Source organism: Carassius auratus, chromosome 4 (genome assembly GCF_003368295.1).
Source record: "Carassius auratus strain Wakin chromosome 4, ASM336829v1, whole genome shotgun sequence".
NCBI lineage: Eukaryota > Metazoa > Chordata > Actinopteri > Cypriniformes > Cyprinidae > Carassius > Carassius auratus.
Window position 1 is genome coordinate 1,300,927 of NC_039246.1, and position 11,893 is coordinate 1,312,819.

At 34.8% G+C, this 11,893-nt stretch overlaps 1 protein-coding gene across 1 annotated transcript; it reads right to left on the reverse strand.

Moving 5' to 3' along the window:
• Positions 1 to 2,103: 2,103 nt before the first annotated feature.
• LOC113066842 (gastrula zinc finger protein XlCGF8.2DB-like) lies at positions 2,104 to 9,989 on the reverse strand. The gene is made up of 3 exons (XM_026238910.1): positions 9,908 to 9,989; positions 7,433 to 7,587; positions 2,104 to 4,064 (listed from the first exon to the last, which is right to left on the reverse strand). Exons 2-3 carry the CDS (start codon positions 7,515 to 7,517, stop codon positions 3,175 to 3,177), a joined length of 975 nt encoding a protein of 324 aa, XP_026094695.1. The 5' UTR covers positions 7,518 to 7,587; positions 9,908 to 9,989; the 3' UTR covers positions 2,104 to 3,174.
• Between the last annotated feature and the right edge of the window lie 1,904 nt (positions 9,990 to 11,893).

Consider the following 11,893-nt stretch of genomic DNA (forward strand, 5'->3'; position numbering starts at 1 on the left):
TAGAGTAGTACTGCATCCTTCATAACTCCAAAAAGTCTTTAGTTTTATTATATTCATAAGAGAAAGATAGTCTGTACCGATTTTTCCAGGAAAAACACGACCGGCTGGAGGCGTGATGTGTGGGCGGAGCTAAAGAATCAAGAGCGCGAATAGGCTTTTGCGTTGAGAGCGTTTGGAAGTTGTGACATTACCGTGAGGTTAAAACCATCATCCAAAACAAACCATGGCTTACAGTCAGATTCAGCCGTTTATTTATGATCCAGAATCAGATCCAGAGGCTGAAACTGAACGAGAGCAGCAGCAGCAACGACTCACTCCGAGCGGGGCTCGAACCCGGGTCTCCGACGGGAGGCGGACGCACTAACAAGGAGGCAGAGATATTTGAAGCAGTTTTACTCACCGCCTGCGGTTCCAACACACGATCGTGACCCTTTTTCCTTGGGATTGCATCATCCTTAAGAAAAAAAACGATACGCAAATCCGTCGTCAAACTAGGCCTTGTTTGTAAAACAAGCATCTTATTCACTTTAAATAAATTATAATATAAAATTATAGGATTAAAATGAATTGTAGTTGCTCAACACAGGAACAGTTAAAAAAAAAAAAAAAAGTCTAACATCACAACTCATTCACTAATCCCTATATAGTGTATGGCATTTGAGTTCACTAATATCAGGAAGGAGTGAACCAATTAATAAGTGAACGGATTCGGACAGTGACGTATAGCCTACACTGCGCGTGAGACTTGGAGCTGTTGCAAAAACATTGCCATGTGTACTTTTATATTACATGTACCTAATTTTAGAAAATAATAGGCCTACTAATAGCAATAATACTCAAAATTACTTTATATTGCAGTTATACATACCTCCCGCGTCAGCTTTGTGGTTTCATCGATGGTATATAGCAATAATAATAAATGATATATATATATATATATATATATATATATATATATATATATATATATATATATATATATATATATATATATGTAATGCTTTTATGTTCATGATCATTAATTGCTATAAAAATAACGTACAGAGAACAAAAATAAACACGTTCATAATTATGTATTTATTATTTGTAGTATCTTGACACTCGCTCAAGCAGCGTTTTGAGCTCGGATAAGATGGTTGTTGATCGTCCTCAGGCGACTGTTAATTTTACATCGGAATACACTACCTGTTATTAACGGGAAAATGTAAATTATCCACCAAATTATCATCATTTTTGTAAGTTAACAACGATGCCACCTCAGTAAATTAGTCAAATAGTAAACTGAGTTATTGCCTACATAACATATTTTTATATAAATAATGTAGGAAAAACATTAAAACGGAAATAATAAAGATGTAAACTTCATCTCTCATTCAAACTCACTCCCGCTCTCGCAGTAGCGTGCTGAACTGTCAAGTAATGTTCGTTTGGCTGCCTGGGGCTCGAGGATATAGAGCGACCAACTTTTTTTGAGCAAGCATTGATTATGCGTGACACAGTCTCAATTTGCGGGACGCATGAATTGGGCTTCAAACGCTGTGCGCACATGCGCTACGCGGGACGGGTGGTCACCCTACACAGAGCCATACTCGAAAAAAACTTTCCGAAACTTGTGACAAACCGGAAGTAGTATTTTGGGAACAAAAATACTCCTTCTAACGTACAACTTAATTTTTGAAACTTTGTCCATGTTTAGCATGGGAATCCAACTCTTTAACAGTGTAAAAAACTCAGTATGCATGAAAGAGCATTTCACCCCCCCCCCCCTTTAATAAATACATTGTCCTTGCTGTCATGCACTTCTTTTACTCTATAAATGTCCTGTTTATATATCTACACTAGAAATTATTATTCTTTTTATTGTGGCCAGCCAAAGGCACAGCTATGCAATTATTATGCCTGTCTAATCAGCATCTTGATGTGCCACACCTGTGAGGTGGATAGATTATCTCGGCAAAGGAGAAGTGCTCACTAACACAAATATTGTTCACAAATCTGTCTAAATCTGAGAGAAATAGGCCTTTTGTGTACATAGAAACAGTCTTAGATCTTTGAGTTCAGCTCATGAAAAATAGGGGCAAAAACAGAAGTGTTCAGTGCATGTAAGTAACAAGCATATTTTATTTATTTGAATGAAAGATCTGAACGATCTCATGCATTTAGGTTTCTAGATCAAGTTTTATTTTCATAGTACCATTTACATTAGCAGCAGCTGACCAATGGGCTTTACAGCATAAAATAAGTAGTAAATAGAACATCCAAAAATGGGGTCAGATGTGAAACAATTGACATGCTATTTATGATCCGACCAACCAAATCTGCTGCTCAGCTATATTGAATTATATCAGTGGTGTTTGTTTCGTTTCTGCTCAGTGATGGCACAGCAAGGCTTCTCTCTGGTGTTATTACGTGACTCATGTCACACTGATAACGTAAAAATTTGAGCCCAACCAATATAACATGGAATTTGTCTTGTTTTTGATCAATAAATAAAAAAATAATTAAAAAAACAGGTCAGCGCAGACAGACACAGTGTCTGAGAATATTAAACCACAAAATGAAAATTTTAAAAGTGAATGTTCTGCATGTTCATCTGATTACCAAAAAATTCACAATACAGAGTTTGTTAAAATATTATTATTAATCAATATTTATTAATTTTATATGCTTACATTTATAAAAGCTGTGCTTCCTGCATAAACCTATATCTGTTGGTTTGGCAATAGCTAGCTTGCCTTACACCGTTACCTTGTTTAGTTTCTTAAATAACAACAATATATATATAACTTGAATTTAGTTGTTAATAATAAGTGAAGTTTACTGTTAAGTGCACTGATGTCAGACTCATTTTGAATAATAAAGTTTGTTAAATATCCTTCCTGCATTACATAGATCTTTGTTTGCTTTTTATCACCACATTTGTTATCATTGCAAACATTCTTTGTATATATAATGTTAATGTAGGCTCTATATATACACCGTATTCTATATACAGTACCGGTCAAAAGTTTGGACACATGAATGGGAAATGTATCCAAACTTTTGACAATACTGTAATAAATTATAGCATACACAAAGAATATCGGCCGATATATCGGTCTTTTTTACTCCTTATTATCAGCATTGGCCACAAAAAACCCATATCTGTTGAGCTCTAGTAAAAATACAGTTCACTCATATGTGAAACCTCATGTGGTACTTGAGTCCTGCTGTATATCTGTAACTCTTTCCGCAGTGACAACATATAAACGGCTTCTCTCCAGTGTGAACTGTCATGTGCCTGTTAAGGTTTCCTTTTTGGCGGAAACATTTTCCACATTCTTGGCAGGTGAAAGGCTTCTCTCCAGTGTGAATTCTTATGTGGTCTTCAAAACGTTGTTTATGATTAAACCACTTTCCACACTCGGGGCACATGTAGGGTTTCTCTCTCCGAGTTCTCATGTGGACTTCAAGGATGTCATGTTGATCAAAACTCTTTCCACACTGATCATGTGTGTAAGGCTGCTCTCCAGTATGAATTCTCATATGGCAATTAAGATTTCCTTTCCGGTTGAAACTTCTTCCACATTGTTTGCATTTGTAAGGTTTCTCTCCAGTGTGAACACTCATGTGGGCTCCAAGTTGACCAGGTTGAGTGAAACTCCTTCCACACTGCTGGCATGTGTATGGCTTCTCTCCAGTGTGAATTCTAATGTGTCTTTTAAGACTTACTCTATGACTGAAATGCTTTCCACACTGTTGACAGGTATAAGGTTTCTCTCCTGTGTGAACTCTCATGTGGACTCCAAGGTGTCTAAATTGAGTAAAACTCCTTCCACACTGTTGGCACGTGTATAGCTTCTCTCCTGTTTGAATACTCATTTGTCTTTTAATACTTTCTGTTTGACTGAAACCCTTTCCATACTGTTGGCAAGTGAAATAACTTCTTCCTGTCTTTTGAGTCCTTTTTCTTGAGGAAGTCTTTTTAGTCTGTGAAAACCTCAAAGATGTTTCTCCATTTATGGAATCATGATCTTTCTCTTCAATTTCATTCAGTACTTCACTCTCTTTCAGTGCCATTAGGTCTAAAGTAAAAAAACAAGATAAAAGTTAATCTGTTTAATGACACAAAACAACAGACATCAAAACCTTCAAACATGAACAATATCAAAACTAACATACAACTGCATTCTATAACCACTAAGAAATCGCAAGAGGTCTTGCATGTAATCTTAGAAACCCTTGCCAATATTGCTTACTCTTCACTTATTTAGTACATCTCAAAAACTTAGCAAGCTGGCATTGAAACCCTCTATTTAAAAAAAAGAATATAAAAGATTGACCCAGATCATCTAAATAAATAGGAGCAAGGAACCGAAGGCAGGCATCTATTGTAATAATTGGAGTTCTTTTTTTTTTTTTTTTAAATTTTGAACCATAGGAGCAAAATTCTTTTTTTTTTTCCTTCAATTCTTAACTTGGTCCAAGTTAACGTTTCTAAAAATACATTTTAAAATACCATTGACAGACCCATTAATAGATTGCATTTCAACGTTGGAAATTATATATACATATATATTAGGGCCGGGACTCGATTAAAAAAATTAATCTAAATAATTAGAGGCTTTGTAATTAATTAATCGAAATTAATCGCATTTTAATCGCATATAAATATTTGACCTTAGAACAGTGAGAAGTAATTTTTTTTCACATGGATTTATAGTATACCATTGAATCTTGACTGAATACATAAGCTTAAGCAACAAAATATTGTTTATTTCAACCAAGTCTAGCAGACCAGTGCAATTTTTGCCATGAAGTGTAGCAATAGAATATTTAGAAACAATTTAGAAATAGTGCATTTCAGAAATTCAGGAAGCTTATAGGTGCTGGAACCTTCTGTAAAGTGTTTTTTTTAAGTAAAACACAATACTGTCAATTACATTCAGAACATTGGAAACACTGACTATTAGAAAACATCTCTCTGTTGCTTCAGAGGCCATAACATACTAAGTCCAACTCTCAATAACCTTGGCCAAAACAATAAAAAGTTCAACATAAACTGTTGCACCAACAAAATAATACATAGTTCAACATAAAATGTAAAGTCCACGCTAGCTGCTATATGTTTTGCGTTGAGGTGATACTTGAGGCTCGATGCGCTGCGGTGATGTGCGAAGTGCGAACGCTAGTTGGTGCTTCAGTATAATCGGTCCCGCCAAAACGCATCCAAAGAGAAACGTTCCGCGGTGCAAAAATAAGTTATTAAAAATACGGGATTTTTTCTGTAATTAATTAATCTTAGTTAACGCGATATTTTGTGTGTAATTAATTAATCTCAATTAACGCGTTAAACTCCCGGCCCTAGTGTATATATATATATATATATATATATATATATATATATATATATATATATTTTTTTTTTTTTAAATTGCCTGTATTCTTTGTAAAGGGCATTTCATCTTGAGTGTGCTTTTCACGGGCCTTATAACTAAGTTGTATTTTGTATAAGTTCCATATGCATTACACCTCGTTTTCTTTATTTTACAGAAGTACAACGTTTTGTTGCTGGCACCTTCATGTCATGCACAGAATTTGGAAGCTATCAGCATGTTTAATGCAAGCACTCGGAAATGCACCCAATTATCTAGATTAAAATTAGAGCAAGTGGCCATGTAAAACTGCCACTACTGACTTCCAACTGATAAGCCATAAGTGAGATTAATGAATGATAGAAGAATGTTTTGATTTCCTGCCTAATATACTGTTATTACCTCAAGAAACAGCTGTTAATGATTTCTGTCATAGACATGGACTCATGGACTTACCGACTAAAAAAAAAAATGTTTGACAATTTTTGGTTTACTGTTAAAAAAACAAAAAAAAACAAATGTGATTTATCCTTTATAAATAAATAAATAAATAAATAAATATTTATTAATATGTATTAGCAACAGTAGCATTAAGTCATAAGACTGATAAATAGTAATATACAGGTGCTGGTCATATAATTAGAATATCTTCAAAAAGTTTTAAGATTTATTTCACTAAATTCAACTCAAAAAGTGAAACTTGTATATTATTTATTCATTAAACAAACTGTTATTTCAAATGTTTATTTCTTTTAATTTTGATGTTTATAACTGACAACTAAGGAAAATCCCAAATTCAGTATCTCGGAAAGGTTCAATATTGAAGACACCTGGTGCCACATTCTAATCAGCTAATTAACCCAAAACAAAAAAATGCCTTTAAATGGTCTCTCAATCTAGTTCTGTAGGCTACACAATCCAAGACTGCTGAATTGACAGTTGTCCAAAAGAGCACTGACACCTTGCACAAGGAGGGCAAGACACAAAACGTCATTGCAAAAGAGACTGGCTGTTCTCAGAGCTCTGTGTCCAAGCACATTAATAGATGCAAGGGAAGGAAAAGATGTGGTAGAAAAAAAAATATATATATATATTGTACAAACAATAGGGATAACCGCACATTGGAGAAGATTTTTGAACAAAACCCATTCAAAAATGTGGGGGAGATTCACAAAGAGTGGACTGCAGCTGGAGTCAGTGCTTCAAGAAACACTACACACAGACGTAAGACATGGGTTTCAGCTTCGCATTCCTTGTGTCAAGCCGCTTTTGAACAACAGACAGCGTCAGAAGCGTCTCGCTTCAAAAAGGGCTCACAATCCGCATTGCTTGAGCTCCAGTGTAAAGTTTCCACAGTCAGTGATGGTTTGTGGGGCCATGTCATCTGCTGGTGTTGGTCCACTGTGTTTTCTGAGGTCCAAGGTCAACACAGCCATCTACCAGGAAGTTTTAGAGCACTTCATGTTTCCTGCTGCTGACCAAAGTTATGGAGATGCAGATTTGCATTTAAACACTTGCATGCCAACCTGCTGGTCATTTGATGGTGAGAAGAGCAGCAAGCAACACGAGAAAGGGCTTGACTTGTACCGAAGTTTTTGAACAATGCACAAGGGTTAATGAAATAGTTCAACTTTTTGATGATATTGTATATATATGACCAGCACCTGTATTTTGACGTTTCCCAACATTAAACTACACTTATGTTGACAGGTTGCCGTGAGGAACTTGCAGCTGCTGTGTATGTGAAATGTCGGGAGTTTTCTCAAATTAAACTGTAAAATGCTAAGTGACTCCCAAGCAGCTGGAGATGATATTTGGGTATACATATAATCATAGTAAGAATATTAACATTTAAATATTAAACGAAACAAACGTTGCGTCTCACAATGACATTTTGAACTCAGAGCACTGAAATAGGAGTAGAAAATGACCTTTAAGAAAAAAAAAAGTGAAGCTGAAATCCTTTCAAAAAAGAAAGCTGCACGAGGGCAGAGTGTACAAAAACACCTGTCAATGGCAAATGAATTGAGAAAATATACAGGACAGCTCATATGAGAGTTCAGCTTTGTGAAACCAACCTGTTTGTTCCTCAATATCTTCATGTTTGTCTCTGAATGTTTCTTTGGTCTTCATGTCTTCACTCTCCTCTTTAATAAACTCCATCTTTATAATAAACAGTCACTTGGATCTCAGTCTCTTCAGCGGGAGTTTTTCTGTGTTTGAACACTTTGTCCTGTTTAAGACGAGAATAATAAACAGAAATCTAAAATAAAATTCATAATAAATCTCTAGTTGGGTCTTAATCAGCTCTCTAATACAGTAGTCATGCTTCAAATGAAGAATTGATAAGTCTAGCCTGTTTTCAGTTTATGATGGAACATTGTAGCACACCTCCCATCCAATAAATCACATTAAGCATTGAGCGTTGGTACTTTTAATATGAAACAATCGCCAAAGGAGGGAGATCCCTGAAACTTTTTCACCCAGCGAAAAAGATAAAGTCTGCCTTATGGGAATCTTTTGGGTACCGAAAACATTCAGACGGCCACGGCTTGGAGGAGAAAGGACATCCACCGTTTAAGACATGTTTAAAAAGAGTGTCTGCAAGAGTCAGAAATGAGTTAAATATGATCTCCATCTATGGGAGCACAACCCATCACTCTTCACTAAATTCAAGATAACGCGGTCTTGAAATGAACATTACCAACTAAGAGAAGTTAGCGTGTGTGTGGCACTATTAACTAGCTAACATCAACTAGTTTCCTCCCTCACGTTACTTATAGCAGACTGAAGTACTACGTTTCTTCGATTTAGTACAAAAATGTAATTTAGCTGATATCAGGTCCATACTTTAAAGTCTCCCAACATTGTGTAAAATGGATTTAAAAAGTCTACCCACTCGTTAAAATGCCAGGTTTCTGTGATGCAAAAATAAAGTAAAATTAAAAATAGAGACCAAGATAGGGTTTCGATGTCATTTTCTTAATGCACCAATATACTTCAAACAAAGTTCATTTTCGTTCTTCGTTGCGAGGGAAAAAAGAAGTTCGAGAAGGCTGAGTGACTTTCCAACACCTCACACATCACTAAACACAACAATGATGAAACAAAAAAAGGTGCGAGATGGGGGTAAATGGTCAGAATAATGATTAGCAGCAGTTCAGAGTCGGTTTGCAATACAAAAGAACCATAAACATAATTGCTTTATTATATTAAACTGGATAAATGGTTTTGATAAAAACAAAGGTTTATTATTGTATATTTGTTTGGGATTTCATTTACTGTATACCCTTTAAATTCACTTATTGAAAGAACAACAGCAGCAGTGTGGTGTAACATTTATTTGAAACATGTATTTGGTACTTGCTACTTTATATCTTTACTTTCATTCTTTTCATGTCTTTGGAAAACTTGGATGTTTCTCTGTGTCGCTTTTTGCATAACTCCGGGTCGTCAACACCAAGCTTCGTTGGCATTTCTTTTTAGGAATTAAATACGGTCTCTACATCTTTAAAGTCTGTCCGCAAGCAATCGTTTGTTTCATATATATATTTTTTTTTTTTCACAGAAACCTGGCATTTTAACAGGGGAGATGTAGATTTATTATATCCACTGTACATCTGTTCAAAATCCTGCTGGCTATAAGGTGTGTTTACCGTCACAAACTCATACCTATAATAAGTATAATAAGTGGCGTTACTATTTCACAATAACTGTTACAAAGTAATGTAACTGATTACCATTTGATTAATGTTTGAATAGTTTTCTATATTCTAATGAATGTTTTCAACTGTGAATAATTGTAAAATATTAAAAGCAGGCCGGGTTAACCATACAGTAGATTACTGTCAGACTTCTCGAAGTACTTCTTCACTTGAATTAAGATTATAATCAATTTAAAAAGCACACTTTAACACCTCTTTTTACTTTGAAGTGAAATATAGACTTAAAATCATAACATATAGTTTAATAGATATGATGAAATCACATGATTGAAATCAAATATTTGGATTGCTGACAGGTAACACTGAAAGAAAGAAGAAACAAAAGCATATACATAAATCCTAATAGGAAACAAAACTTATCTAATAAGCATGTGTCCTAAACTCATGAAACATTGGGGTCTCATATTTTAAAGCAGTAAATGAAATTTGGGAAATATATCAATTGTGTTTGTGTGAAAATCATTAACATTTCCATAAGTAACTAATTTCATTACACATTTTTTTTATTCCCAGTAACAAATTACAAATCACTTTTTAATTAGTAACGTGTAACTAAAACACAAATTAGTTACTCCCCAACACTGCAGATATTGCCTATTTTTCCACAAATTAATGTATTCATATATTGTTCAAAACAATGATGACAAGCTTCAAACACTGAATCTGTTTACGATACAGTTGAGGAGAAAGACTCGCTGCTTCACTATAAACTAGTTCACAACGTTACACTCGATCATTCATGCACTTTACCTCACTTGTTAACACTGTAAAACAGACTGAACGCGTTTGTATTATTTCAAACACTTCAAATGATTAAAGACCACGAACCTTTCTTCAGATGAAAGACGGACGCAGGAGAGCGGCGCAGCCTTATGACGTCATGCCACCAGAGCAAAATAAAAGTCCCGTCGTCTTCAATACAGAAAAGTCATTCGCTATTTACATAAAGGAAACACATACGAATAAGTACAACACAGGCTATGTCAGCAGTATTCGGTTTTATTTTTGGTGAAATACATATTGAAAAAAAAAAAAAACTACAAATATATTCATCCATTCACGTATTTAGGACATTTCCACAATTACTTCGGTTCATGTTTATTCATACATTAACTCAATTTGTATTTATCTATCTATTATGTTGACATTTATTTATTTAGACCTTTCTTTGCCAGCAAAATCAGCATCTGTCAAATCATAAAGGCATTTATTTCCAATAAAAATTATGGAAATTATTGAAAAGTTTCAAATAAGTTTAAGGATAGTGTAAGTGTAGGTAGGGCTATATTGTCTCAAACCAGCTCCAATTAATAAAATCATAATTAACACTTAATGTTACATAATGTGTTACCTTTTAGTGATCAGTATTTGAGTATCAGTATTTGTATATCTAAACCGCATATCACTGAAATACTTACATTTTCACTTAGTTTATAGAGGTTTTAGTTTTTCCACATAGAACTATACCACAATGTAAAAAAAAAAGGATCATTAATATTTATGTAAATCTTGGTGTAAAGAGGTCATAGGAGGAATTTAAAAGTTATGACCGTGTTTTATTTAGCCAGCTGGGCTACTTGTTATTTGTTAGTAAAAGGGGTCAAATGATCCGATTTCAAGTTTTCCTTTCTCTTGGTAGTGTTATAAGCTGTTCGTGAATCGATAAGATCACTAAAGTTGCAAATCCAAAGAGATATTCTTTATAAAGTGGCATTTAAAGACAGCCCCATATGGGAAGATTTGCATAATGCCACACAAATTTTCACGCAAAGAAAGTAGAAAATTTCATACTCGCTGTAGTATTGTTACTGCCGCTGCTGCCATGCCGTGGAGATGCTGTGCATTTCATTTTGAAAGCAAAGGACTTTGTTTGGCCTTCCAAAAGAGGACACGATTAGAAACAATGGTTAAGTTTTATTTACAACACTTGTTCCAGAACAGTTCGACCTCGAAGTATTCAGATGTGTACAGCACTTTTTTCGGAGGAGAGACTACAGTGCCTTCTGTTCTGACTCTCAGTCTGTAAGTACGTTTACATAATTAATTTGCTACTGATGATTCAAACATAAGTTTTGAGCAGTGTAGAGCAGCGATTGTTGTTTGTTTCTCAGAACAAAAATGCAGACATGGTTTTATTTTTACGCAGTGCTATGCATTTACTAGTAGATCTATTTGTAGATCTTCGAAGTGTATTTATAGGCTAGAAGGAAATTAAAACATCCATCCCCATTGGGCGGAACATTGGGGAGGTGTGGTTTTTTTTAATGTAAATTTTCATGTTACGCCTACAGCTGACATCACACCTTAACACATTCAAAGGGTGTCCGCTCTACCTTGATCAGTTTCACAAAAAGCCACTTACTAGCTAGTCTGCTAGCCAAGATTTGTTGCTGTGAATTCTCTGAGAAAGACTTTTTGTTTTTTTTTACAATGGCTTACAAAAAATTGTGAGTACATTTAATTTATATATAAGATGGTCTCTTTGTCAGTGAGGTTTCTTACAGGATTTTTAAATCTTATGCGTGTCCAATTCAGAATACTTTAAGGTGCAGAATGCATTTGATCATCTAGACCAACTATGTAAGTAATTCTTTGTATATTGTTTTATATTTACACTCACCTAAAGGATTATTAGGAACACCTGTTCAATTTCTCATTAATGCAATTATCTAATCAACCAATCACATTCAATGCATTTAGGTGTGTGGTCCTGGTCAAGATAATCTCCTGAACTCCAAACTCAATGTCAGAATGGGAAATAAAGGTGATTTAAGCAATTTTGAGCGTGGCATGGTTGTTGGTGCCAGACGGGCC